A 27,755-nucleotide genomic window follows, 5' to 3' on the forward strand; every position below is an offset into this window, starting at 1 on the left:
AGCTCCTCCGGCAGGACCCCAAGGTGTTCCCGGACCAAATTGGAGATGTAACCTCTCCAACGTGCCCTGGGTCGACCCGGGGGCCTCCTGCCGGCAGGACATGCCCGAAACACCTCCCCAGGGAGGCGTCCAGGAGGCATCCTGACCAGATGCCCAAACCACCTCAACTGGCTCCTTTCGATCCGGAGGAGCAGCGGTTCTACTCCGAGTCCCTCCTGAATGTCCGAGCTCCTCATCCTATCTCTAAGGCTGAGCCCGGCCACCATACGGAGGAAACTCATTTTGGCCGCTTGTATCCGTGATCTCGTTCTTTCGGTCATTACCCAAAGCTCATGACCATAGGTGAGGATTGGGACGTAGATCGATCGGTAAATCGAGAGCCTGGCTTTCTGGCTCAGCTCCCTCTTCCCCACGACAGATCGGCTCAGCGTCCGCATCACTGCAGACGCTGAACCAGTCCACCTGTTGATCTCCCGATCCCTCCTACCCTCACTCGTGAACAAGACCCCGAGATACTTAAACTCCTCCACTTGAGGTAGGACCTCTCTCCCGACCCGGAGGTGGCAAGCCACCCTTTTCCGGTCGAGAACCATGGTCTCAGAATTGGAGGTGCTGATCCTCATCCCAGCCGCTTCACACTCGGCTGTGAACCTTCCCAGCAATAGCTGAAGGTCAGAGCTGGATGAAGCTAGGAGGTCAAGATCATCCGCAAAAAGCAGAGACGAGATTCTCCTGCCACCAAACTCGACACACTCCACACCACGGCTGCGTCTAGAAATTCTGTCCATAAAGGTAATGAACAGAACTGGTGACAAAGGGCAGCCCTGGCGGAGTCCAACCCTCACCAGGAACAGGTATGACTTACTACCGGCTATGCGGACCAAACTCACGCTCCTCTGGCAAACTCCCATGCCCCCTCCATCACCCTTGCAAGTGTATAGAGCTGGTCCACAGTTCCACGGCCAGGATGAAAACCACATTGCTCCTCCTCAATCTGAGACTCAACTATTGATCGGACACTTCTCTCCAGTACCTCGGAGTAGTACTTTCCAGGGAGGCTGAGGATTGTGATCCCCCCATAGTTGGAACACACCCTCAGGTCACCCTTCTAAAAGATGGGGACCACCACCCCAGTCTGCCACTCCACAGGAACTGCTCCAATGACCACTCAATGTTGCAGAGACGTGTCAACCACGACAGCCCTACAACATCCATAGCCTTGATATACCCAGGACGAATCTCATCCGCCCCCGGGGCTCCGCCGCTGTGTAGTTGTTTGACTACCTCAGCAACTTCTGCCCCCGAGATTGAACAGTCCATCCCCAGGTCTCCCGGCTCTAGTTCCTCCTCGGAATGCGCGTAGGTGGGATTGAGGAGCTCCTCAAAGTATTCCTTCCACCGTCCGACTATAACCTCAGTTGACGTCAGCAGCTCCCCATCCCCACTGTAAACAGTGTGAGCAAGTTGCTGCCTTCCTCTCCCGAGGCGCCGGACAGTTTGCCAGAACCTCTTTGGAGCTGATCGATAGTCTTTCTCCATGGCCTCACCAAACTCCTCCCACGCCCGAGATTTTGCCTCGGCAACTGCCACTGCTGCACCCTGCTTGGCTATCCGGTACCTGTCTGCTGCCTCTGGAGGCCCAAAGACCAGCCATGCCCTGTAGGCCTCCTTCTTCAGCCTGACGGCTCCCCGAACCTCTGGTGTCCACCAGCGGGTACGGGGGTTTCCACCACAGCTGGCACCGGCCACCTTGCGACCACCGCTAGCAACAGCCGCCTCAACAATCGTAGAGTGGAACAAGGCCCACTTGGAGTCAATGTCCCCCACTGCTCTCAGGATGCGGTCAAAGCTCTGCCGGAGGTGGGAGTTGAAGACCGTCTTGACAGGTTCTTCTGCCAGGTGTTGCCAGCAGACCCTGACTATGTGTTTGGGTCTGCCAGGTCTACGCGGCATCTTCCCCTGCCATCTGATCCAACTCACCACCAGGTGGTGATCAGTTGACAGCTCCGTTCCTCTCTTCACTCAGGTAGGGATGGGTACCGAATTCGGTACTTTTTAAGGTACCGACCGAATTCCACAGTACCGACCGACCACCGATTCACTACGTCATTTGAAACGGTGCCTCGTTTCGGCACCTGTCCTTCATAACGAGAACTTGCCTAGACAGCTGCGCATGCGCAAGAGCGTTATGTCGTCGGTCGCTGCGAGTCAGTTGTAAACAGAGCAGCATGGTAGAAAGAACGCACGCTAAAGCTTGGGTCCACTTCACTAAATGTGATGGGTAACTGGGTGATGATGAATCCAGCGACAACGATCTAAGTGAGACATCCTCATCTTAATCTGCTCTGGTAGGTAAATAAAATGTTTAAGATAAAGTTAGCTTGACATGTTAGCCACCGTTTCACTAATGGTGCGTTCGCTTTCTCCTCGGAACTCCGAATTTCCGACTAGAAGAACATGAACGCGCTCTAAAGTTTGGCTTCACTTTACTAAATGTGACAGGTGATTGGGTGAAGATGAAACCAGCGACAACGATTTTAGTGTGAGGCATCATCGTTTAAATCTGCTCCAGCAGCTAAATAAACTGTTTAAGATAATGTTAGCTAGAAAACATTGCTTCCATTGGCACCAATGTTATCAGCTAATGGTGCGTTCGCTTTTTCCTTGGAAATTCTAACTTCCCAGTAGGAAAAATCAAATGAAAAAGGACGGCAAAAGGAATGAAGATACACGGTAAATTTAGTTCACAGTAAAGATGTTTGCTTCAGTTTAATTATCAGCTTATAAAACTACAAGGACAATGTTAAAATACAAACAGTTGTGTGTTATTTATCGTGCTATTTATCAAATATGGTTATAAATTGAGAAAAATACATATTTAATTATAAAAGAGAATTAAAATATTAAACACTCAAAAGTATCGAAAATTGGTACCTTTAAGTACCGGTATCGATTCGTAGGTACCGGGAATTAGTACCGAATCGATTAAAATGTCAAAGGTACCCGTCCCTACACTCGGGTGTCCAAAACATACGGCCGCAGTTCAGATGATACGACTACAAAGTCTATCATTGACCTGCGACCTCGGCTGCCCTGGTACCAAGTGTACCGACGGGCATCCTTATGTTCGAACATGGTGTTCGTTATGGCCAAACTGCGGCTTGCACAGAAGTCCAATTATGAAACACCACTCGAGTTCAGATCAGGCGGGCTGTTCTTCCCAATCACACCCCTCCAGGTCAAGCTGTCATTGCCCACGTGAGCATTGAAGTCCCCCAGCAGGACAATGGAGTCCCCTGGAGCACTATCTAGCACTCGTCCCAGGGACTCCAAACAGGGTGGGTACTCTGAACTGATATTTGGCCCATATAATTAGAATGCTGAGCATTCTATCACGCTAAAACATTATGAAATGTTAAAAAAAAAAGTCTGGCTCGGGTCGGGCCAGAGAATCCTGAAAACCTTTTCGGCCTGGGTCGGGCTGGGGCTCCACCCCCTCGGGCCGGGCCGGACATGGGCTCAGATTTTAGGCCCGTGCAGGGCTCTAAACAGGATAACTCTATTGCATGGAGTTCCTTGGAGCCATCTGGGTACCTGAACTGGCTTTAATGGCGCACTTAGTAGTTTTGCTTTCTTTAGCACCCCCTAGTGTCTGTTATTAATGTCCTGTGGTCACACCAAAACCAACACTTATCTCCTTGCTGCGTGTTAATCTTTTTAACACCTTAATCTATCAGCTGAAAGGTCTCCCAGCCTTCCTTAGGTGGTGGTTCAGAACGTCTGTGCTCGGCTTCTGACCAAGTCCTCCAAACACACCCACATCACCCCGCTTCTCCTCCAGCTTCACTGGCTGCCAGTCAACTTCAGGGTTCATTTCAAGATCCTGGTTCTGGTCTATAGGGCCTTACATGGACAAGCACCATCTTAAATTGGTGATCTTCTCAGTCCCTACACCCCCAGCAGGTCCCTGAGGTCCAGTGACCAAAGCCTACTGGTTGTGCAGCACCAGGCTAAAGGTCAAAGGTGACAGATCATCCTGATGGATGGGTATTTCACCACGGAGAATGCGCTCCGTCCACTGTAGTGCAAAGCGAGACAATTATTAATATTAAAGCTCCGATGTACGATTACGTGTGTTAAAATGACGTTATTTATTTATTTATATGAGCGTCGGCGTTCAGAGATCTTCTCATTCCGGTGTGAGAGCAGCAGCTGAACCCGGTAACACCACCAGCAACAGAAACTGGTAGGGATCTGGACTTTTAACAATCAGCTTTGGTGTAAAGTGAAACGCTGTTTACAACATAAAATTATAAATCCAGAGGGGTGAATTTAGGCAAAGTCAGCAACATGTTTACATCGGTGAACAGCTGCAGAGAGAACGTAAGCTAACGTTGGTAAGCTAGTTAGCATACCGCTCTCTATGAGCCCTGCTAGATGCGCTACTTCTTCTGATCACTGAACTGGACATGAACTAGTGGAAGGAATGCTGGAGGAGTTTTGTTTTTGTTTTGATCACAAAAACAATTTCGGGCTCTACTTTTCCTTTTGTTTAGTACTCGTGTCGCTCGCTGTTTACATGCTTTTGCCGTCCAGCATGGTGGACCCACGTGGTTAGGTGACGTCGGTGCAAAGGGTCAATAGGAGTGATTCAATACTGAATTAAACCACTCTGATGTGTTCATGATCTAAAACATGGTGGTAACGTGCTGGAAGTAGACTGCAGCGGCAGCTATGTCAGCTCAAGTCCCAACAGAGCGGCCCGCCAGGCCGAAGATGCAAGTGCGGTGTTCTGGCCACAGGGGCCGGTGAGGGTGTAATCCTGTCAAGGGTCTTCTTAGCACATACTGGCTCAGGAAACTGATTTAAAAACAGGAAAAAGTTGCATCGTGTGGCTTTAACTCTTTAGCCAAAACTGATTGATTTAAACAGCAAAGCATCAACTTTAAATGTGACTGAAATCCTCACATTTCGCTCTCCCAGGTATAAGATGAACCTGTCTTCTATAGGATCTTTGTCCGGGTCCACCCTGAGGAACAGGCTGATGGATGTCACTGTCTTCAACTCTTCCAGATTGCCGTGTGGATGAACCTCCACTGAAGACTGTCCATTGAACCTCATGGACACCTGGACCTAGAGCAACACAATGTGTTAATATAAACACTGCCAGCCTCATTAAGCACGCTGTGATTGCAGCTTCAGCAATGCTGAACCTACCTTCCTGACTACACTTCTGGCCTGGGAGATGAGCTCTCGGACTCTCATGATGTTGGTGGTAACATTGTTGGCTGGCTTCTTGTCTTCAACCACCTTCAGCTTATTCAACAGTTCAGGCACAAGAACGTTCAGCTTCTCCACTGTACAGCCATGGAAACAGAGACCAGATGTGGCACATGTGAGAACCCGCACTTAAGAAGGAAATCAAAGCTAAATGGACACAAGACATTTTATCATAAATTTCTTTTCTTTTAATTGAAAGAAAACATTTGTTTCTCCTTGAAAGAGTTGCTGTGAAACTATCAAGTTTTGCATAAAAGTCGATAATGTTGAAATATTCACACTTCCATTTCTGTAAGAGTAAGGAAAGGCAAGACAGCATTATTTATATAGCACAATTCATACACAGGCAATTCAAATAGGCTTTCCAATTAGCAAGAATAGCAAGGACATTAAAATCAACATGACAGAAAATACAATTAAAAAATGAAAAGGTTAAAGGTGCAGTATGTAAGAATAAAGTGAGAATGTTGCAGTGTTGGCTGCAGAGCTAACGCTGCAGCGCCCACTATTGTAATTTGATGACAGCTGGCAAAAACCTCCAGAGTTGTTCAAGTGGTTGCAGTAAAAACTTTTTAACTCATGTAACATACCCAAAGGCCAGTGTTTACATCACAAATGACCACAAATTAACTTTTAATTTGCAGACACAAACATCCCATCTGTCTGGCCTCCAAAAAAGAAAAGCAAAGACCTAAGACGACAAAACCAATTAAGTTAGCCATAATAAGTGCTGGAAGACAAGGTCTCATGCAGAAGACGAGACTTTCTGCACTTTCACTCTGAATAAAGTTCCTCTTCCTTGAATCATAAATGACTTTACAGCTTTATAGGTTGATATAATCAAAGGTCAAATCCTCTGCAACGCTTGTGAGTGATTTCAGACACAATGGCTCTTTCAAAGCCACTGAACAGCCTCAGACACAAAATAGACACTCCAGCTTCCTGCCGTCACCTAAAGATTACCCAGAGTAGGCGGGTCATACTCAGAGCTGGCTACGAGCTCTGGTACCAGAGGTCCACGCCATCAGCAGTGTTCATCTCAACCTCCTGACCCCCTGGATCACACCGGTACCTTCATACAAGGGTGTGTAGATTGGCACAAATTGCGTTGGATGGTTTTATAACTAAAGTTTAGCTTATCAAACCATACAGCCAAACTGATTTTACAGCCCAGACTCCACCATCTCTCTCAGATAGTTAAGAAAGGTTTTGATAAAACATCTAGTGTCAATTCCATCATCTGTTATCTGTACAGCCATCATTTCATTCATACGTTGTCCTGTATTTTTATTTAGTTTAGGAAAATAGAATTAAAATAATTTTTAACTATATTCTTGACTCTGTTTGAATTAATACGAAGTGTGTTTATGGTCCCTGAATATGGCAAATAAACTAAAGTCTTCTGCTTAAACATTCAAAGACCAATCAGATTGATATCTCATATTTATATGGAACATCAATCTGATTGATCATTCAATATATATGTAGCCAATCCTTAACTTTACACTTAGGATGTCATTTTTACTTAATTTCTACGTAATGCACCTTTAAAGTTAAAGGATGAACAAATACAGTCCAGAAGGTGCAGCATAAGGACATTTATTCAAAGGCTGATGATTACATTATTGTTACTAGTGTTGGAACAGATCTGAGGTCATGAGGAAGCTGATTCCATCTGTGAGCAGCATAGTTGCTAAAAACAGCTTCACCCTGTTTGGTTCTGACCCGGTTCTACAAGCTGACTGTTTCCTAAGGATCTCAGAGCCCCGCTGGATGTAGATACAGGAGGGAGATCTGACATAAGTTTTGGTCCCATGCCGTTGAGAGATTTATAGACTAGTAAATGCACTTTGAAGTTGATTCTGTAGTTTACTGGTAACCAGTGTAGAGATCTAAGAACAGGAGTGATGTGTTTGGTTGTCTTGGTTCTTGTTAAGACTCTAGCAGCAGCGTTCTGAATAAGCTACAGTTGCTTCACAGCTTTTTTAGGAAGACCAGTTAGGGGACCATTGCAGTAGTCCAGCCTGCTGTAGATGAACACATGAATGAGTTTCTCTAGGTCCTGTCTGGACATGAGACCGCTGAGTCGTGCTGTTTGATGCAGATGATAAAACACTGATCTAGTTGTGACCAGTGAAGCTCTGGTCTGAATCAATTATGACACCGAGATTTCAAACCCTAGTCTTTGTCTTTATTCCTCTGGAGCCAAGCTGAACAATAGCCTCCATCCTATCCTTCTGACTTCCAAAGAAAATGGGTGTTTCTAAACGCCAAGGAACCTCGCCTTGATATCTCGGTTCCGCCCCGGTTGCCTAGGAGATATGTCATCAGGAACTGCCAAGGCGTGTTCCAATGTTCATGTTCTACCAAGGCGTTCTTGTAAGCAAGGCACCTGGCCAAGCAAGACATCGCCTTGCTTGGCCAGGTGCCTTGGCATTGACAAACGTCCAATAACTTCAGTCTCCACTTTGTTTAACTGGAGGAAGTTTGACTGCATCAGACCGTAAGTTGCTCCAAACACTGACAGAGTGAGTCTAGAGGACCACAGCCACTAGGTGATACGGCTAGGTAGATCTGGGTGTCATCTGCATAACTATGATAGGTAATGTTGTTATTGTCTACGACCTGACCCAGGGGCAGCATGTAGATTGAAGAGTAGTGGTCCAAGAATCGAGCCTTGGGGGACCCCACATGTCATGGCGATCAGCTTTGATTTTTGATCACCAGTAGAAACAACATTACCCCAGTCTCCTAGTCATGTTCTGTTTAATCTAAAGTGGTTTAATAATGTCTTGACTGTTTTACAGTAATGAATGAACCAACACAACGGTTTATTCTAGAAATGCCTTACTTCAGATCTTAAATACTCCAAACAAGTCTACTTGATGATTTAATAATGATTTATTATCAGCTATGTTGATATACTGATATTAATATGTGACCAATTTACTTCACAATAAGTTAAATAAGCTTTTCTAAGTGTCTGAGAATAAAGTGTGACATCTGAGAATTCTTGGTACACTCTCTAGATCTGCTTGGTCCAAAAATGATAAACCATGAACCCTTCAGAGAGAAAACCCTTTTTCACCCGCCATGACCAGCAGGCCCAGGAGGCTATCTGTGACCAGCTGATGCGGACTCAGAGGAATACGGCCTGTGACATCCAGAAGTCAAACTCCTCACTTTCCGAGACGCCTCCACACACACGGGTACTGTAACTCTGCTCTGCGAGGGATAGGTTAAGATTAAATTGTTAACTAATTAAACCTCATTAAATTCAACCTGATTTATTTTATAAACCCAGATATCACATTTCTCGGAGTCACTTCATTAAACCTTTTATACATAATGGTCACTAAAGTGAACAGCTACTCAAAATTGTTATTATTATTATTATTTTTGCTATAAAGCACAGCTGTTGAAGACTTCATTGAATTTGAGTCCCCCATTGGACTCTCTAAGTCAAGCCATCATATTCCGTGTTCAGAATGCACGTTTTCTACTGAGGTGAACGCAATAAATTATTTGTAAATTAAATGTTAAAACAAACTTTAGTTAAAATTACTTTCATTCATATTTAAAGGTGAATTAAAAAAATTGGCCAGCCGAATGCTGTTAGGGGCTGCAGAGGTTCCAGTGGAGCGTTCCTGGACCAAACTTTGCAAAGCAAGAGTTTGGTCTAGTTCACTAGGCTAAAGGTTTTTAACATCTAAGATCACATTTCATTAGAGTTCATTCATTCTGACATTTCATATCACTTTGAATCACCACTTACAATCATTCATCCTGCATCATCATTAGTACTAGAAATATAGCAACAAAAAGATTTTCATAAATTTATTTTTGTTTCTGGGTCAAATAATTATAAAGTGTTGTTTCCCTGGCGTACTCAAAGTCTCTAGTTTCCAAAAAGCTCTGTGAAGTTTTCTAGGAAGTGCATGAACCTGGAGTGTGTGTGTGTGTGTGTGTGTGTGTGTGTGTGTGTGTGTGTGTGTGTGTGTGTGTGTGTGTGTGTGTGTGTGTGTTAAAACTAAAGACCAGACAGGTAAACGGATGACCTGGGCTTTCCTAACTCCAAACACAGTGAGTGGAAGCTGACTGGGACAGAAGCTGCTCAGTAATGTGTAGAAATCAGACAGAACTTCCTACCTGCTTGTCCAGCAGAAGAAATGGCCTGTTCATAAGCAGCTGTGGAGTATTGGTTATTCCTCATGTTGGTGGCCCACTCCTCCACCTTGCTGCTGATGGGAGTAATGGTCTGAAGGACTTCAGTTGAACGGTGGAGAGTCCGTTGAGCCACGTGCAAGGTGTGATTCAGACGCTGCTCTGTTCTGTCTGTAAAGCATAAGTACTTTTTTGTTAGCGTAGGATCACTGCCGTCAATAAAACCTGGCCAACGCTTCCAGGTGGAACTCCGGTTAAAAAGCCCATTCATGTCAGCAATAGGGGTGTCACGATACTAAAATTTCAAACTCGATTCGATACTGGGGGGAAAAACTCGATACTCGATTTCGATACTATTTAAAAACACCAATTTATTGAACAAGTTTATTCAAAAAATAACATTCCTCAATTTATATTGCAAAAATTAAATGTTAAGAATTAAGTGTGTAAAGTGCTTAAACCTTTCAAGTATCAGCATTTTTTAAAACGTGCATACAAAAACTGGTGAAGGTTAACACTTTAAATCATGAATTGTCTCACTATATATACACTATTTGCAGAGTGATGGTTTGCTGCTTAAACTCTGTTTAAGTTGTATTTTTGTCATAAGATGTAATGCCATATGTTTTGTTCTGTACTTATGAACAACGCTGTTGGTCAATAAAGGGAGAAAACGAATTTCTCCACAGTAGGACAAAGGTACATCTACCGGTAATCTTAATAAAAACAGACTGGCGCACGGCAGTGACGTCATTAAAAGCGCCGGTTAGATTAGCCGCGGCTAGTCTGTTCACGCCTAGAAATCCCAGACCCGCTCCAAACGAACAGGGGAATCACGTTAATGATTCCTAACAAAACCTTTCGACATTGAGATGTTTTGGTGCAGATAATGTCTTATTTCGAGGCTGCACCATGGGTGCCCGTCCGCACCCGTTATATGGATATACGCTGATGGCGATTCGCCGATGGATCTAAATACCCCGGGGAATCCAAGTAGCACCAAAGTTGTCAGCGTGAGTAAACAAACGTACTGCATGCTAGAAATTAAGTCCGGGTTGCAATAAACGGGAGTTTCCTTTAAGCACATAAGTGTGAATATACAACTACGTGTCGGACTTGGTATGCTAATTAAGTTGGGCTGTGAAGCGCCTCCCAAATTCGCTGTTTATGTTTTTGTTTATTTATTTGGCAGACAAAACTTGGATCGGAGACAACTCGCGTGGGAAATTTCTATGTAGCCATGCGGCGTCTTCTTCTTCTGTTTGTCTGGGAGGCGGAGGCTGCTTTACGGCATCTGGCTGTCGTGCGTGTCGGTGTACTTGAAGAAGGCTGTGTATAATAGTCCATAATATCGATACCACAGGGATGGAATATCTCATTTAGATACCACTTTTAGTATCGATTTATATCTAGGTATCGATTTTTTTGACAACATTAGTCAGTAATGCAACTTAGACTGAGAGACCATCCAAAGCCTCAGGAACTCTGTGCAGGTGTCTGAGTCTTCTTCCGCCGCCTGAGTCACACCGACACAGAATTGATGTTTTCCTCTCAAACATCTTCAGGGTCCACACAGACTTTAACTTGTGTGACCATCAGAGCTTTCTGCTGCAGCAGCTTTAACTTTTCTGTTGATCTTGGTTCTGTTTACACATCAACCCTTCTGGTTCCTGGGAGTTATCGTGTGAAATGAGCTGTCCTGGTCTGAGAATCCATGTTCATTAGCATAGACCCAGATGCAACCAGACCTTCTGTCTGTTCTCAGCAAAACGGGATTGAGTCAGCTGTTTGTGTCTTTCAGCTGTTCCACGTTTGGCAGTGAGAGAGTACGGCATCCCCGTGAGGGCCAGAGCAGGTGATGCTGATGTCTACACATGTCAAATGTTCCATCTCACCTGTTTGCATCTCATCAATGTCGTTCACTATTTCTTTCAGCTTCATCTCATTTGTTTCCATGGTCTCTTGGATCTCCTCAACGTATTTTCGTTCATCAGACACTTTACCTTCTACCTCTGCGGAGCACATTTGTATTAATGTGTTAATAACAACAGTTAATAACACAATGACAAATCCATTTTCAATGGCTGGTGAGAGAAGCCTGACATGTAAATACCGTTTTGTTCTGAATGTAATGAAACAGACTCCTTGAAGACATGTCCGCTCATCTTTACCAGGTGTTCCAGCTGAGCGTTGATCCCAGAGACGGCCTAAAAGATGCAATCAACCCAAAACCAGTGGTGAGTCATGAAGAATGACAACAGGAAGTCACGTCTCATTTGTGTGATAGAACATACATCTTCAGCGCTTCGAGACAAGTTGAAAGTGGTCAGTGAGGTAATGTTGGCATTCTCGATGTATTTCACTATGTTGTTGTAAACGTTGGCAGCACTGATTGCTCGCTGAACGAAGCCGTTGGCATCACTGTCCCTCAGATCCCTGAAAGAGGCAGAATGAAAGATTTTACAGTCTAAAACACACAAAACAAACCTATTTTCAGCTGTTTTCATCCCACTGTGCAAAGACCTAGTTTGGACGTCCTGCAGACGTGGTTTGGACAGATGGACTCGATATAGACATGATCATGCAACGTTGACTGTATATTTATTTTGTTAAATGATATGTGCAATTTAATAATGATGCCATACACTGTGTCTGTTTGTGTGAAAAAGCTTCATATGATGTGTTTTTGTAGTTTGGTAAGCACCTTCCTCAGAACAGGGACACCTTCCTCGCCTCTGTCAGTGCGCCCCAGGGCAGCTGTGGCTACATCGTAGCTCATCCCCACCAGTGTGTGAATGTGTGTGTGAATGGATGAATGATACACTGTAGTGTAAAGCGCTTTGGAGTCCTGACTCTGAGAGGTGCTATACAAGTGCGGGTCATTTATCATTCATTTACAAATGAATGCACTGGGGGTGAATGGAGACCAATCTAAGATGGCGGCCGGCCACTACAGCAGCTCCAGTATGCGATAACAGTCCACGGGTCGTCTATGTATCTATGTCTGTGAGGAAGATAGTTTGCTGCTAAATGAAACATCCAATTGTAGGTGAGTCTGTTTAGCCAATCAGAGGCGAGAAAGATGGGACCTTCCTTGGACATCCTACGATTCCAAATCACACGTCCAGGAAGCAGCAGAGAACGTATCGGCTAATTTAAGCTAACTACATCAGCAGCAACGCACAGCAGAAGATCCTCTGGGCTTGTGTCATTTGTGGAGACATCCTCGTTGCAAGTCAGTGGTAGAGTTGATTTGCTGTTATCGAGATAATTGGCAAGATGTCCAAATTTCAGGAAATAAGACTCGAAAACCTGCCGTCTGAACCTCAGCTGTGATGTGGGTCACTTGTAGCGCAGAGAAATGATGCACTAGCATATTGTTCCTCTGAGATCAACTTACCAGGCATTAATTCCTACTGGAGGCCAGTGCAAATCGAATAGAATAAATGAGTAATCCATTCCGTTTTACTTGTACTTCAGTTTAAAATCATTAAAGTATGTGTACTTTCACTCTGTCCCCGTCTGCTAGTAAGTAGGAAAATAGCAGTGGTTATGTTCCAGTAAGTGTAGAATTTTAGTATCACACACACACACACACACACGCACGCACGCATGCGCACACACACACACACACACACACACACACACACACACACACACACACACACACACACACACACACACACACACACACACACACACACACACACACACGTCACACTGGTTAGAGCCCTGACCTTAGAACCCTAATCCTGACTGCATCTCACTGATGTTCTAAGTATAATAATATAATGTAACTAAGGCACTTCCTGGTGTTGAAGGAATATCTACTGACAGCTACAGTATCGGGGTCACCAACCTCTGTGAAGCTGAGAGCTACTTCATGGGTACTGAGCCACACCGCAGGTTGATACAAACAACAATGCCCTTTGAACTGGAACAGATGGGAGTTAAACTAAGCTTCACTTATAATCAACACAATTTACTATTTTTAAAGAATGTTTTTGTTTTGAAATCTTTATTATTGCATTTGTGACTGAATAGGTTTTGTTTATTGTAGACTTGTGCTTTAGAGAAAAGGCCTGTGGGCACCTTCTGTGGTTCCTGGGGCCACCAGGTTGGTGACCATTGACTAAGGCCCTGTCCACACGTAGCCGGGGATCTGCCAAAACGTAGATATTTGTCTACGTTTTGGCCTGTCATCCACACGAAAACGGAGTGCTTTCACACGAAAACGGATCTTTTTAAAAACTCCGGCCAAAGTGAAGATCTGCGTTTTCTCCGTTTTGGGTGTCTGCGTGTGGACAGACAAAACCGGAGTTTTAAGGTCCGCAACGTCACTTTCCGCGACAAAAAATGCTGACATCACGTGTGCGACCTGTGTTTACACTAGCCGACAGCACGGATGCCCTCAGAGCTGCGCTCGCTTTATCAATTGTCCAAGCGCTTTTTGCTTGTTTGTTTTTACAAGCGGAATTACTGCTCCTTGCGGAAGACCACAGACGAAGGACGAGGTTAAGAACGGGGGAAGTACTGCCGCCTACAGGTCTGGCATGTCCTTAACAACGTATTTTTCCGGGTACGTGTGGACAGAGTTTTTTAAAACAAGGTGGTGTGGATGCAAGTTTTTGGAGGGGCGGATATTCGTTTAAAAAAAACCCGGCTACGTGTGGATTAGGCCTTAGATGATATTTGAGCGTCATGCGAGAACTCACTTCTCCAGTTCATTTGACTGCCTCTCCAACTCTGAGGCATGTTCATCAGCCCTCTGAACCAGCTGTCGGTCCACCAGCGAGAGAGGGTCCATCTTTTTCTCCAGCTCCTGGCTGGCACCATCAATGGCAGCATGGTATTGGGTCACATTCTGCCAACACAGCACAACACACACAGACATTAGAGAACATTGTGAAGACTCACATCAAACAACCTGCATTAGGATAATGTTCTGAGCAGACGCTGTTACTGACGTGATCATTAGAAAACCCAGACACACTCACATATGTCACCATTCTGGTTGAAGAGAAGCTGTTTGAGAACACCGCCCAGCTTAGTATCCAGTTACAGACTGTTTCCAGTTCAGATGGATAATCTTTGGATTCTCATTCACTGCAAGTTTTGTCACTATCGTGGATGAACTTCCAACAAGCCCATAGTCCAGTAAATCATCATGTCCACAACTAGGTGGAACATTAAAAACGCGGAGCATTTTTGGCATCAAGGAGAAACATGGAGAAAGTGAATGGAGCTCACCTTCACTAGAGTATCCACCTCAGCCACGTTCCTCTCAGAGTCTGAGATGAACACTCTACTGGTTTCCAGTGTTCTGTTGACAGCCGAGTGGACCTCACTCATCCTCTGCTGCTTCACCTGGAGACACAACAATCCAGTAGCATTACACAAACTGCTCTATCAACCTCTGTGTTGGTTTTAATGTTTCTGTCTCTGGTTTTTGTTGTAAGGTGTCTTTGAGTTTGAGAAAGGTGCCCTAAAATAAAATGTATTATTATTATTATTATTATTAGTAATAGTAGTATTATTGTTATGAAACTTTTACCTGTTCAACAGAAAAATTAAGACACAAAGTTAAGAGGCAACAGGTTTACGCAGACAATCTTTACATTTAGAATTGGCATACAGATGTAAAATTAATTCAGTAAAATATAAAGCATTTTATTTAAATAACCATTCATTATTTTACAAGCACAGAGAGCCGCATCAGATGGATGGAAGAGCCGCATGCGGCTCCAGAGCCGCGGGTTGCCGACCCCCGGTTTAAGCAAACAAAAGTTTGTTTCCAAATGAAAAGTTTCCGCAACACAAATTTGTAGGTAAAGGAAAATGTGAACATTTACCATCACTTTTTCAATAAACATTGATTTTATCCCAGTTTTGAATTTTGACCCAGTGTGAATTTGAGTTTTGACACCTCTGGAGGAGACTCTTGGCCTACCAACTGAAACAACAGAATTCCTCTCGATTAATCTGTCAGGTTAAGGACCCAGCTGGTCTCCGATCCTGAGGAGGTGAATGAGGTATTTAAAAATTATTGTTCCACGTTGTATACTTCTGGATCTACTAGTAATATCTCTGAAGATAATTTGTTTTTGGATACTCTTGAGCAGGGGCGGCGTTAGGCCCGGCTACTTGGGCTGAAGCCCCGGATCTAAATCGCGGAAGTAACATGCAGTACCAAAGTCCAACAGAGAGGGAGCAGCTGGCAGTAGTTTGTATACAGCCTGCCTGAGCCTCCACCACTGAAGAAGAAGCCCTTCAGCAGCCGGCTTCTTCTGCACTCTCTGTCTGAAACGCATGAGTGAAGATGGACATAAGGACGTTTTTAGACCAAAAGTACGGCGACAGAACCCCAGCTTTGATGAGACTGGTGTTGACTCAGGTTTGTGGGTCTTATTTGAAAATATTTGTTGTGCTGCTGGTTTGCCTAAAGTTAGCTTATCAGGTAAAGTTGTTGGAGAAAGAAAGGGAATATTTACTATCATCTCACACTAAACACTAACAGGAACAATACTCTGCCCTAAATATGCTTAATATGTAGCTTCAGATTAAATATTATGTGGTACAAGACATATATGATGTTGACTAGTGCGTGTCACGTGTGTGTGTGCGCGCGTGCGTGTGTGTGCGCGCGTGCGTGTGTGTGCGCGCGCGTGTGTTAAGCCCCAGATCTTCTTCAGTCCTAAATCCGCCCCTGCTCTTGAGAGGCCTTCCGTTGATCCTGATGTATCTGAGCACTTAGATGTGCCACTTAGGTTAGATGAACTTATCCATGCAGTTAGGAACATGCAGAAAGACACCGGGCCCAGAGGGGTTATCAGCTGAGTTTGTCTAAACGTTTGCAGAAAAACTGGCTCCGTTGCTTTTATCAATGAACAATGAATAACTTCCATGTGGTCTATTGGCCCCTACACTACCTCAAGCACTTATTACCGTTCTTCTGAATTAGGACAAAGTACATCTTGTACTTCATACAGGCCTATTTTACTTCTCAACGTAGAAGTTAAAATGTTACCGAAGATTTTGGCCACTCCTCTTGAAAATGTTCCTGCTATCATCTCAGATGACAGTATGGTTTTATTAAGGACCGCTACCTGTTTTTTAATGTTTGTACACTTTTAAATATGATCCTTTCCCAACACTCGACCACTACTTCAGAAGTATTTACTGCTCTCAATACTAAAAAGCTTTCGATTGTGTGGAGTTCAACTTTCTCAATGCGATTTTTCGAAAGTTTGGTTTTGGGAAAAAACGATGCCAAGTGTTGTCATGGAAGATATCGCAAAATGCACTTGCAGACCTTGAAACATGACATTACACCCCCACCCCCTCAGCCCCGGGCTGGAGGGCAAGAAAATGGCACCTCCCAATTGACCATAGTTTTGTTTATCTGTTAGTTGTCAATAAACAGAGCTAAATAGTGGCAAAATAAAATCCACCAGCACGGTTAACACATGCAGAGCTGTAGGCTTCAAAAGTCAACGAAAGAAGGACCTCCATCCGTCCATCTTCGGCCGATTATTCGGGGTTGGGTCATGGGGACAGCAGCCTAAGCAGACAGGCCCAGACTTCCCTCTCCCCAGCCACTTGGGCCAGCTCTTCCAGGGGAATCCCAAGGCGTTCCCTGGCCAGCCGAGACATAGTCTCTCCAGCATGTCCTGGGTCTTCCTTTAGGCCTCCTCCTGTTTGGACGTGTCCGGAAAACCTCACCAGGGAGGCATCGAGGAGGCATCCTAATCAGCTGCCCGAGCCACCTCAACTGGCTACTGTCAATATGGAGGAGCAGCAGGTCTACCCAGAGCCCCTCCCGGATGACCGAGCTTCTCACCCTATCTCTAAGAGAGAGCCCAGACACCCTCTAAAACCTGGAGCACACAGAAGACAGATGCGCTGCACCACGTCACACCCAGGCCGTCCTTTAAAAAAAAAACATCTAATGGGTCATTCCCATCTGTACCGGGTCGGCCCGGGCCGGGTAGCCCCAGTCGGCCCCAGCCTGGCCCGGTTGATTCCACACATCCTTGTCTTAAGCCCATGTGGGCTGATTCTACCCACCAATCAGAGGCTTGCTCTAATGGAAGGTGTGAATTTGCTGTCAGCAGTGGGCGTGTTGGCCCTGGTGGGCCTGAAGCAGACCCCCTCGAGAAGAGGGCTGAGAATGAGCCTTGGTTGGCCTGGAAAAATACCAGGCCACCCAGATATGTAAACAACCTACGCTACCCGGCCCGGGCCGACCCGGTACAGATGGGAATGGCCCAATAGTTTTTGAGAGTTGTTACACAAGGAGCGCATCGCTGCATCCCAGAGGCGCCGGTTCGCACGGAGGCGCTAAAGATAGGTGCCAGTTCTATTCCAAGTGCCGTGGCATGGCTGTTTACAACATTGTGAAGTACTTTAGAACAGACACGACGACGAATAACGGCTCTGCGGCACAGACCCAACCGCCAAAACATGAGCGAGGAGCTTATAACTGCTACTTCATTACACTATTGATGATTTTAAAGTACTATTGATCTTAAAGTATTTTAATAAATAACGTGCTTAACCATTTTTAAATTCAATTCAAAATGTGACGGCAAGTCTGATCACGTATAGACAAAAGAGTCACTTTCCGCTTCCTGTTCACAAGTCCAGCGTGATGTTGTGACTATCATGCGATTTTCCAAGAAGAGTTCAGTGGCCTAGCGGGTCCCGTGTGACCATTTGACTTCTCAAAACTGCGGCGAGTCCGTGGTGAAGTGCATCTGTCTTCTGTGTGCCCCACGCTTAAGGGTATAGAGGTGGTCCAGTGTTCCACAGCCACGATGAAAAACACATTGCTCCTCCTGAATCTGTTCGACTATCCGACGAATCCTCCTCTCCAGAACCCGTGAGTAAACCTTACCAGGGCGGCTCAGGAGTGTGATCCTCCTGTAGCTGAAACATGGCCTGCGGTCCACCAGCCCAATCTGCAAATCCAGTGGAACTGCTTCCGATGTCCACGCGATACTGCAGAGCCGCATCGGCCGACACAGTCCCACAACATCAAAGAACTCTGGGCGGATCTCGTCTTCCCCCGGAAACTTACCCCTCCTGAGAAGTCGGATGGTGGACCAGAATCTCCACAAAGCTATGGAAGTCTTGCTCCCCGGCCTCACAGTTAGCTCTGAGATGTTTATTTATTTATTTTTTGTTCTTCTGCACAAACGTAATCTAAAGTAGTAACATCTGGAGCCCTAGGTTTTATTTTGTTATCTTAAATTGCAGAGATACAGCTCTGGATAATGGATGGAGACATGATTCTTGCGTTCCAGCTTGTGTGGATGTGCTCTGTCACTTGGATGTAAACAATAACTTTTAATGGCTCTATGAGAGACGTGAGCAAATCACAGAGATGCAAATACAACCACATTTGTTGGAACTTACCTCTTTTCTGCTTAATTTAAGGAGGCTGGCCTTGTTTTTGTCCTCGGTCTCCCTCACAGAACTGGCAGCTTTAAGCAGACCAGTCTGACTCTCTGACAGCCTGGCGGAGTAGCGGGACAGGACCTCTTTGACAGATGGAAGAAGACCCGCTGTAATCAGCTGTTTCTTCTCCAACTGGCGGATTTGTCTCAGCACTGGAAATAGGACAGACCACGAATGGTGACAAGTTGTGACCTTTACTGCAGATTTCTTCAAAGATTTCTTAAAGTACAACAATGTTTAAACAGGTTTATTTTAGCAGCCTGTTTGGATCTTTGATGTGAGTAGATGTAGGATTACTTCAAGCTGAAGTTGTTTTAGATTTTGTAAACCTATTGGCTAGATGAAATTTTGATTGTAGAAAAATGTGCACGTTAGTATTTAGAGTAAACCTCTACGTATGACTCATTTTGAAGCACACAGCTGCTACTTGCCATAGGTTCACTGTCAACCCAAATGTTGAAAATAATCAAATATTTTGAGTTAGTGAAACTCATAATTTTAAAATTGTTTTTAGAACTCAAATGTGTTGCTTCAGTTCAGCCTTTTCCTTTTTTTAAGTACATAACTCAAACTTTTTAATTAATCTGAACAATTTCTTTATTTTAGTAAATAAAACAATAAAGACCAACTCAACTGGAATGGGTAACAATAACTAAAAAGTGATTAATTTATCATTCTACGTTTCTATATCAGTGGTCCTCAATAATACTGGGTTAACAGTGTAGGGTATTTTTTTTACTTAATAATAATAATAATAATAATAATAATAATAATAATAATAATAATAATAATGCATTGAACTTATATAGCGATTTTCTAGACACACTCACATTCACACACTGCTAGTGATGGTAAGCTACTTGTAGCCACAGCCGCCCTGGGGAGGCCTGACAGAGGCGAGGCTGCCATTTGGCGCTGTCGGCCCCTCTGACCGCCACTAACACAGGCAAGTTGGGTGAAGTGTCTTGCCCAAGGACACAACAGCAGGAGACCCTTGGCGGGAGCTGGAATCAAACCCATGACCCTCCGATCATGAGGCAACCCGCTCTACCACCTGAGCTACTGCTGCCCCTTAATTTAGATTGTACTTAACTTAAAAATATATGTTCCCTTTACTTAAAAATAGTAATCTAAATGAACTAATTAAAATGGGTTTTTTTTCAACTCTTTTTGAGTTTCATTAACTCAAAATCTTTGATGTAATCAGGTTCATCAACAATTTGAGGTTTGCCAACTTATCGGGTTTTACAGTGTTGATGTAATGATCCAAGGACTTGGTTTTTACCTACCAATTAATACTGCCGTAGTTATAAAATGTTTGTAATGACAATGATGAACCTTTAATAAAAACCCTCATATGATAATAAGATTAATGTGAATAAAGTCTTGATTTTTATCTTATGATTATTCCTGTGTGAGTAAGCTCACTTTATTCTTTTATTTGTATTTGCTCTTGACAAGGACATGCAACAGTTTCATTGTGTATGAGCAAGTGTTGTGTTTTACTCCTTACGGTCATGGCTCATGGTAGACTCATCAGTGGCAGTGGTTTCTTTTTGGGACAGCTCCAGTTGCCTCATCCAAGTGATCGTTTTATGCGCTGTTTCAGTATTTTGTCTGACCACCTCTGGATCAACGTCCTGATTAACATTGTACACCTCCCAGTCCAGGATAATCTCTGCATACAAACATGAACACATTGACCAATTTAGGCCAGTCTTGGCCAGTGTGACAGTTTTTTAATTTCTTTAGATTTTTCTAAGCAACTCTAAAGGTTATGTCTAGTTCAAAGCCTCTGTGGTGGTAATTACAGTGGGTTACAAAAGTTTGTGTAACCTTGTTAATCTTCAATATTTTCTTATATAAATTATTGGTTGTTATATAAAAAAAATAGGAGACACACACACAGTGATGTTTGAGAAATGAAACTAAGCTGATAGGATTTACAGAAAGTGTGCAATAATTGTTTCAACAAAATTAGGCAGGTGCATAACTTTGGGCAGCACAAACAAGAAATTAGCTTAATATGTAGTAGCTCCTCCTTTTGCAGAAATAACAGCCTCTAAATGCCTCCTGTAGCTTCCAGGGAGAGTCTAGGTCTGGTTGAAGGTATTCTGGACCATTCTTCATGACCAAATATCTCTCCTTCATTCAGGTCTGATGGCTTCTGAGCATAGACAGCTCTCTTTAACTCACACCGCAGATGTTCAATAATATTCAGGGTTGAGGACTGAGATGAACAGTCCAGAACGTTCTACTTGTTCCTCTGCATGAATGCCTTAGTAGATGTTGAGCAGTGTTTATGGTCATAGTCTTGTTGAAAGATCCAGCCCCGGTGCAGCTTCAGCTTTGTCACTGATTCTTGGACATTGGTCTCCAGAGTCTGCTGATATTGAGTGGAATCCATGCATCCCTCAACTTTAACAAGATTCCCAGTCCCTGCGCTGTCCACACAGCCCACAGCATGATGGAACACCACCGTGCTTTACTGTAGGTAGCGGGTGTTTTTCTTAGAATGCTGTGATCTTGCTCCTCCGTGCTTGTTATGGCCACATAACTACATTTTAGTTTCAGCAGGTCACGGCACCTTATTCCAGAATGAAGCTGGCTTGTCCAGATGTGCTGAGGGCAGAGAAAAGCCTTCCTCTTCATCACTCTCACACACAGCACCTCCTTGTGGATTAGAGATTTTTCTTGGTCTGCCACTTGGAGCCTTCACTTGAACCGTGCCTGTGGTCTTCCATTTTCTCTGTATGTTCCTAACTGTGGAAACAGACAGCTGATGTCTCTGAGACACATTTCTGGATCGTTCCCCTAAATCATGATGATGAACAAGCTTTGTTTTTAGGCAATGTATGTATGTCATATCCTTATGTTTCCATTTTCAGTCACACTGCTACATTGTCTTCATCTACTATTGAGTTATTCTGTTATTCAGTTAAGCATTAATTTATTGATATATACACTACACGTTTAATCATTTACGACAATAGCGTATGGTGGTCTAAACCACCAAGGGGAGGATATGTAGGGGCTTTAAAGGTCAAGAGGTCATCTGTACAAATAGTATAGAACAGAATTGTGAATCTTTCGTTTAAAAGACTGTTTGCCTCAAGAAAATGTTCTAAACTGAAATGTTTATCATAATAACCAACAATTTATACAGGAAACTCCTGAAGTTAAACAAGGCTGCCCAAACATTTGCATCCCACTGTATTTCTAAAGATACTTACCATAAATTTGAAAACACAAAAACAAATGTGCAACAAGTATGTTTTTTATGTTCATTTGAACTTTGTTGACAGGCAAATTAAGTATACATTTTTAAAAATTCATAAATTCATTCACAGATATTTGTAACACCCTAACTCTACCCAAACATTCAAAGGCTGAATGTTGACATAAACATAAAATGTAAAACATAAACTCAAAGTGAAATGAGCGGTTACCTTCTATGTGTGATTTGAGATTTGTGAGGTTTTTGTTGAGTTGCTGAGACAAGGTCATGGTGTCGTCTGACTCTTTGTCCAAGCTGTTCACTAAACTCTTCACCAAGGTTTCCTGTAAAACCACCAACACAGCACCAAAGTCTACGGTAAGAGTTTAAGAGATGCATCTTTTTTATTGTAAGTGCTCAGAAATGCACTGATAGAAACTGCTTGCTGGAGTCAACTCAGTGTTTTTAAATATATATACCTTTGTGATTTAGAAAATCCACTTGTTAAAATGAATACATAACAATCCACATCACTGTAGACAAATGATGTTAAACAAAAACTCACATAACAAACCATTTTAACTACTTAGGTAAATATTGGAGTTTGCTACTTTCTTATGTGAATAAATAATATGCTCATGGCAAAAAAACAAAACAAAAAAAAAAGATAAAGAAAACAAATTAGCTTAAAGAGGTCCTTCACTCATATTTTTCATATATTTGTTGTGGTCTGGTGGGAATAAGTGCCTGGTAAGTTTTTCTTTGGGGTAAAAAGCTCCAGTGTGCCTGTTTGAGGACAGCTCTGCAACGCTGATAATTTATCTCTACAAACATCGTATCTCTACTCGGGTCAGCAGCGCTCAGCCACTCATTGACGCTACGACGAGCGACGATGTCACTTTTAAACATATCCTTAATATTTACACATTTCTTATCCGTGTTTCCTGAAAAAGTCATGATTTGGGGCAGATAAATGATAGAAATGACAGTTTTAACAGGTCTGATCTGAACGCGTTGGATGTTTTAAAGTCAGCATTATTGTCTCTGCTCCCTGGTTCCTAATAAAGGGTCACATTCCTGCGTTTTATCCCAACAGCAACAAAGTTTAAGCCCGTCTAAATGTATATGAGCAGAACTGGGTTATTTATGTAAAACTCACAATGCTGCCCTGGGTGGAAAAACATGACTGCATTTAAGTGGGTGGAACTTGCCACAATATACAGGTCCTTCTTATAAAAATTAGCATATTGTGATAAAGTTCATTGTTTGTAATGTACTGATAAACATTAGACTTTCATATATATTAGATTCATTACACACAACTGAAGTAGTTCAAGCCTTTTATTGTTTCTAATATTGATGATTTTGGCGTACAGCTCATGAAAACCTAAAATTCCTATCTCAAATAATTAGCATATCATGAAAAGGTTCTCTAAACGAGCTATTAACCTAATCATCTGAATCAACTAATTAACTCTAAACACCTGCAAAAGATTCCTGAGGCTTTTAAAAACTCCCAGCCTGGTTCATTACTCAAAACCGCAATCATGGGTAAGACTGCCGACCTGACTGCTGTCCAGAAGGCCATCATTGACACCCTCAAGCAAGAGGGTAAGACATAGAAAGAAATTCCTGAACGAATAGGCTGTTCCCAGAGTGCTGTATCAAGGCACCTCAGTGGGAAGTCTGTGGGAAGGAAGAAGTGTGGCAGAAAACGCTGCACAACGAGAAGAGGTGACCGGACCCTGAGGAAGATTGTGGAGAAGGACCGATTCCAGACCTTGGGGGACCTGCGGAAGCAGTGGACGGAGTCTGGAGTAGAAACATTCAGAGCCACCGTGTACAGGCGTGTGCAGGAAATGGGCTACAGGTGCCGCATTCCCCAGGTCAAGCCACTTTTGAACCAGAAACAGCGGCAGAAGCGCCTGACCTGGGCTACAGAGAAGCAGCACTGGACTGGTGCTCAGTGGTCCAAAGTACTTTTTTTGGATGAAAGCAAATTGTGCATGTCATTCGGAAATCAAGGTGCCAGAGTCTGGAGGAAGACTGGGCAGAGGGAAATGCCAACATGCCTGAAGTCCAGTGTCAAGTACCCACAGTCAGTGATGGTCTGGGGTGCCATGTCAGCTGTTGGTGTTGGTCCACTGTGTTTTATCAAGGGCAGGGTCCATGCAGCTAGCTATCAGGAGATTTTGGAGCACTTCATGCTTCCATCTACTGAAAAGCTTTATGGAGATGAAGATTTCATTTTTCAGCACGGCCTGACACCTGCTCACAGTGCCAACACCACTGCTAAATGGTTTACTGACCATGGTATTACTGTGCTCAACTGACCTGCCAACTCTCCTGACCTGAACCCCGTAGAGAACCTGTGGGATATTGTGAAGAGAACGTTGAGAGACGCAAGACCCAACACTCTGGATGAGCTCAAGGCCGCTATCGAAGCATCCTGGGCCTCCATAACACCTCAGCAGTGCCACAGGCTGATTGCCTCCATGCCACGCCGCACTGAAGCAGTCATTTCTGCAAAAGGATTCCCGACCAAGTACTGAGTGCATAACTGAACATAATTATTTGAAGGTTGACTTTTTTTGTATTAAAAACACTTTTCTTTCATTGGTCGGATGAAAAATGCTAATTATTTGAGATAGGAGTTTTGGGTTTTCATGAGCTGTACGCCAAAATCATCAATATTAGAAACAATAAAAGGCTTGAACTACTTCAGTTGTGTGTAATGAATCTAATATATATGAAAGTCTAATGTTTATCAGTACATTACAGACAATAATGAACTTCGTCACAATATGCTAATTTTTTGAGGAGGACCTGTATATTCAAGATGAGGTCTGATAACTGACATAATGAATTAAACATCCACATTTCTTTATTTCTGTATAAATAGTGTGTAGAACACTCTGTATGCTCCCTAAGAGTCCATTCTGCTAAGGAAAGACAATCATACATTTATTTAGAGGAAATCTACAGAATGATGCACAGATCTGCATCAGCAAGGGGCAGCAGTAGCCCAGGAGGTAGAGCGGGTTGCCTCATGGTCATGGGTTCGATTCCAGCTCCAGCCAGGGGTATTCTGCTGTTGTGTTCTTGGGCAAGGTACTTTACCCAGCTTGCCTGTGTTAGTGGTGGTCAGAGGGGCTGACGGCACCAAATGGCAGCCTCGCCTCTGTCAGACCACCCCAGGGCGGCTGTGGCTACAAAGTAGCTTACCATCACTAGCAGTGTGTGAATGTGAGAGTGCATGTAAGCGTCTTTGAGTGTCCTAAACAGCGCTATATAAGTTTGGTGTATTATTATTATTATTATTATTATTTTTTTTTTTAAATAAATTACTTACATCACTGTGATTATCAATGAAGTAAAACAACGATACCAGTCTGGGGATTGTTGTTTTACAGGATCTGGGGCAGCTGAGACTGTGTCGGTATGAAACTCACTCCGGTCTGACCCATACATGCGTTTGTTAGAGGATAATACTTTCATGTTTTGTAAAATTCAAAACAAAAGTATTAGTTCATTAAAACTAACTAGACTAAAAGTGAGACGCCCTCCAAGACAACACTGTTTCTTCGTGAAGAACCTCTTTAAATTTGTCGCAAGTTAAATGAAAAAGACAGTTAACAGTCATGCTGACCGAGTCTTGGAGCTCCTTGATGTCCAGCACCACCATGTCCGTGGTCTCCTCCAGCTCATCAGTCTGGGATTTCATCACAGATGACTTGTTCTGCCAACTCTGAAACTGTTTCTGTAAGTAAAACCATTCATCTTCTTCATTCCAGCACTTTTCCACCTGAAAAACGTTTTTAGTGAGTGGTGTGTCTCAGTTTTTTGGACACCACATGTGATGTTTGTTGACTTCCAGGAGGTTTTACACGTAGCAGATATAATCAGGCTTTAGATCGCATCATAGCCACAATTAGACGGCCCCGACCTGCAAGAGCTCACAGCCCCCCACAGCAGGCCCACCAAACTGATGCCGCAGAGGAAGAGGATGGACCGCCCTGCCAGATGCTGGTGGACACGGGTTCCACCATCTCTTTGGTCCAACTTGGCCTCCTGGAGCTCCCTAGTTGGGACACTGCCCCCGCGACCCGGACCCGGATAAGCGGAGGAAGACGAAGACGACAACGACAACATATTCTACTATTTTGTCAAATGTCATTAGGCCTGGTTGTAAAAACATCGGATCCGTATGATCCCTGTGTCCACTTCCACTAATAACTCACGGCTCTTCTCTGTACAAGAAAAACTGAACGTGTAAATATTTTGCATGTACTTCCACTCAAACCTTCTACCAGGGTTAGGTGGCCGCCCAAGGAGGCAATTAAATGAGCAATCATCATTTATATTTCTGAAAGCCGATTTTGTTTACAGCATTTTTTCACACCTGCCTCAACCCTCTGCACAGTACACACCTAGTTAACCATTTCCATCTGGCTTTTCCACGCGCTGCCTTCCAGGAACTGTAAAATGAGTCGGTTCGCACTGACACAACTCACACACCTTAAACAGAAAGCTTGTGGATGCCTTTATGTTTTCTGTGGCCTGTGCTCGGCTTCTGACCGAGTCCTCCAAACACACCCACATCACCCCGCTTCTCCTCCAGCTTCACTGGCTGCCAGTCAACTTCAGGGTTCATTTCAAGATCCTGGTTCTGGTCTATAGGGCCTTACATGGACAAGCACCATCTTACATTGGTGATCTTCTTAGTCCCTACACCCCCAGCAGGTCCAGTGACCAAAGCCTACTGGTTGTGCAGCACCAGGCTAAAGGTCAAAGGTGACAGATCATCTGCTGCTGTGGCCCCCAGACTCTGGACCTCTCTCCCCCTGAGCCTGAGATCAGTGGACTCAGTGGTCTCCTTCAAAAAGCAGCTGAAGACTCACTTGTTCAAGCTGGCTTTTGTATGACCTTCTTCACCTCTCTCTCTTTATTCTGCTCTCCCCACCTATTCCTGTCACGAACCGAGTTCTGAAGACCCGTGAAGACGCCAACACAGTAAAAATATATATAAAAAGGTCTTTATTGAAGGCAGAGGGACCTGGAGGGCAAGGCTGAGGCAGGTTCAGAGATAGGCAAGGTCCAAATGGCAGGCAGCGAGCAAGGCAGGGGTCAGGAGAAAAACGAGGTCTGGAGGCTGAGATCAGGCAGGGCGGATGGCTGGAGAATTACTGGCAGGGCTGTAATAATCTGGCAGGGAACTGGTGGCTTGCTGGTGAATATATAGTAGGGGAAGCAGGTGTGTGAGATGAGCTGATGAGGTGTAGGTCAGGTTGCTGTGGAAACCAGGGCTTGGCTTGAGCTTGGTGAAGGGACCAGGTGAGCTGAATGAAGGTGGAATGAGGAAGTGGAGGAGGGTGAAGGATGGGAGTCATGACAATTCCACCTTCCTCAGGATCCACTGATTTCCCTCTTTCCTGTTCACTCTCTCTTTCTTAACATTTTTTCTTTTAAATCGCAATTGCTTCTTTTTGCTCATTTTAAATATATATTTTTAAACATTTTCTAAATGCTTTCTTATATTTTTACATTTTTTTGTGAAGCGCCTCGTGATTTTTATCCTGAGAGGCGCTATAGAAACGCTATTTTCTTCTTCTTCTATATTTCTTGGTCCAATGTT

General features: G+C 43.9%; 1 protein-coding gene across 1 annotated transcript in view; it reads right to left on the reverse strand.

Annotated features, from left to right (window-relative positions):
• The window catches only part of lama4 (laminin, alpha 4), an 88,361-nt gene that overhangs the window by 36,549 nt on the left and 24,057 nt on the right, over positions 1 to 27,755 (reverse strand). Inside the window, exons 10-21 of the mRNA XM_054736323.2 lie at positions 25,770 to 25,880; positions 22,353 to 22,464; positions 20,417 to 20,581; positions 18,862 to 19,055; positions 14,695 to 14,811; positions 14,160 to 14,308; positions 11,739 to 11,880; positions 11,558 to 11,651; positions 11,340 to 11,456; positions 9,430 to 9,615; positions 5,218 to 5,357; positions 4,969 to 5,133 (exon numbers count right to left, since the gene is read on the reverse strand). Of these exons, the coding sequence (XP_054592298.1) occupies positions 4,969 to 5,133; positions 5,218 to 5,357; positions 9,430 to 9,615; positions 11,340 to 11,456; positions 11,558 to 11,651; positions 11,739 to 11,880; positions 14,160 to 14,308; positions 14,695 to 14,811; positions 18,862 to 19,055; positions 20,417 to 20,581; positions 22,353 to 22,464; positions 25,770 to 25,880 (1,692 nt within the window). The remainder of the gene's footprint in view (positions 1 to 4,968; positions 5,134 to 5,217; positions 5,358 to 9,429; positions 9,616 to 11,339; positions 11,457 to 11,557; positions 11,652 to 11,738; positions 11,881 to 14,159; positions 14,309 to 14,694; positions 14,812 to 18,861; positions 19,056 to 20,416; positions 20,582 to 22,352; positions 22,465 to 25,769; positions 25,881 to 27,755) is intronic.

Source organism: Nothobranchius furzeri, chromosome 3 (genome assembly GCF_043380555.1).
Source record: "Nothobranchius furzeri strain GRZ-AD chromosome 3, NfurGRZ-RIMD1, whole genome shotgun sequence".
Taxonomy (NCBI): domain Eukaryota; kingdom Metazoa; phylum Chordata; class Actinopteri; order Cyprinodontiformes; family Nothobranchiidae; genus Nothobranchius; species Nothobranchius furzeri.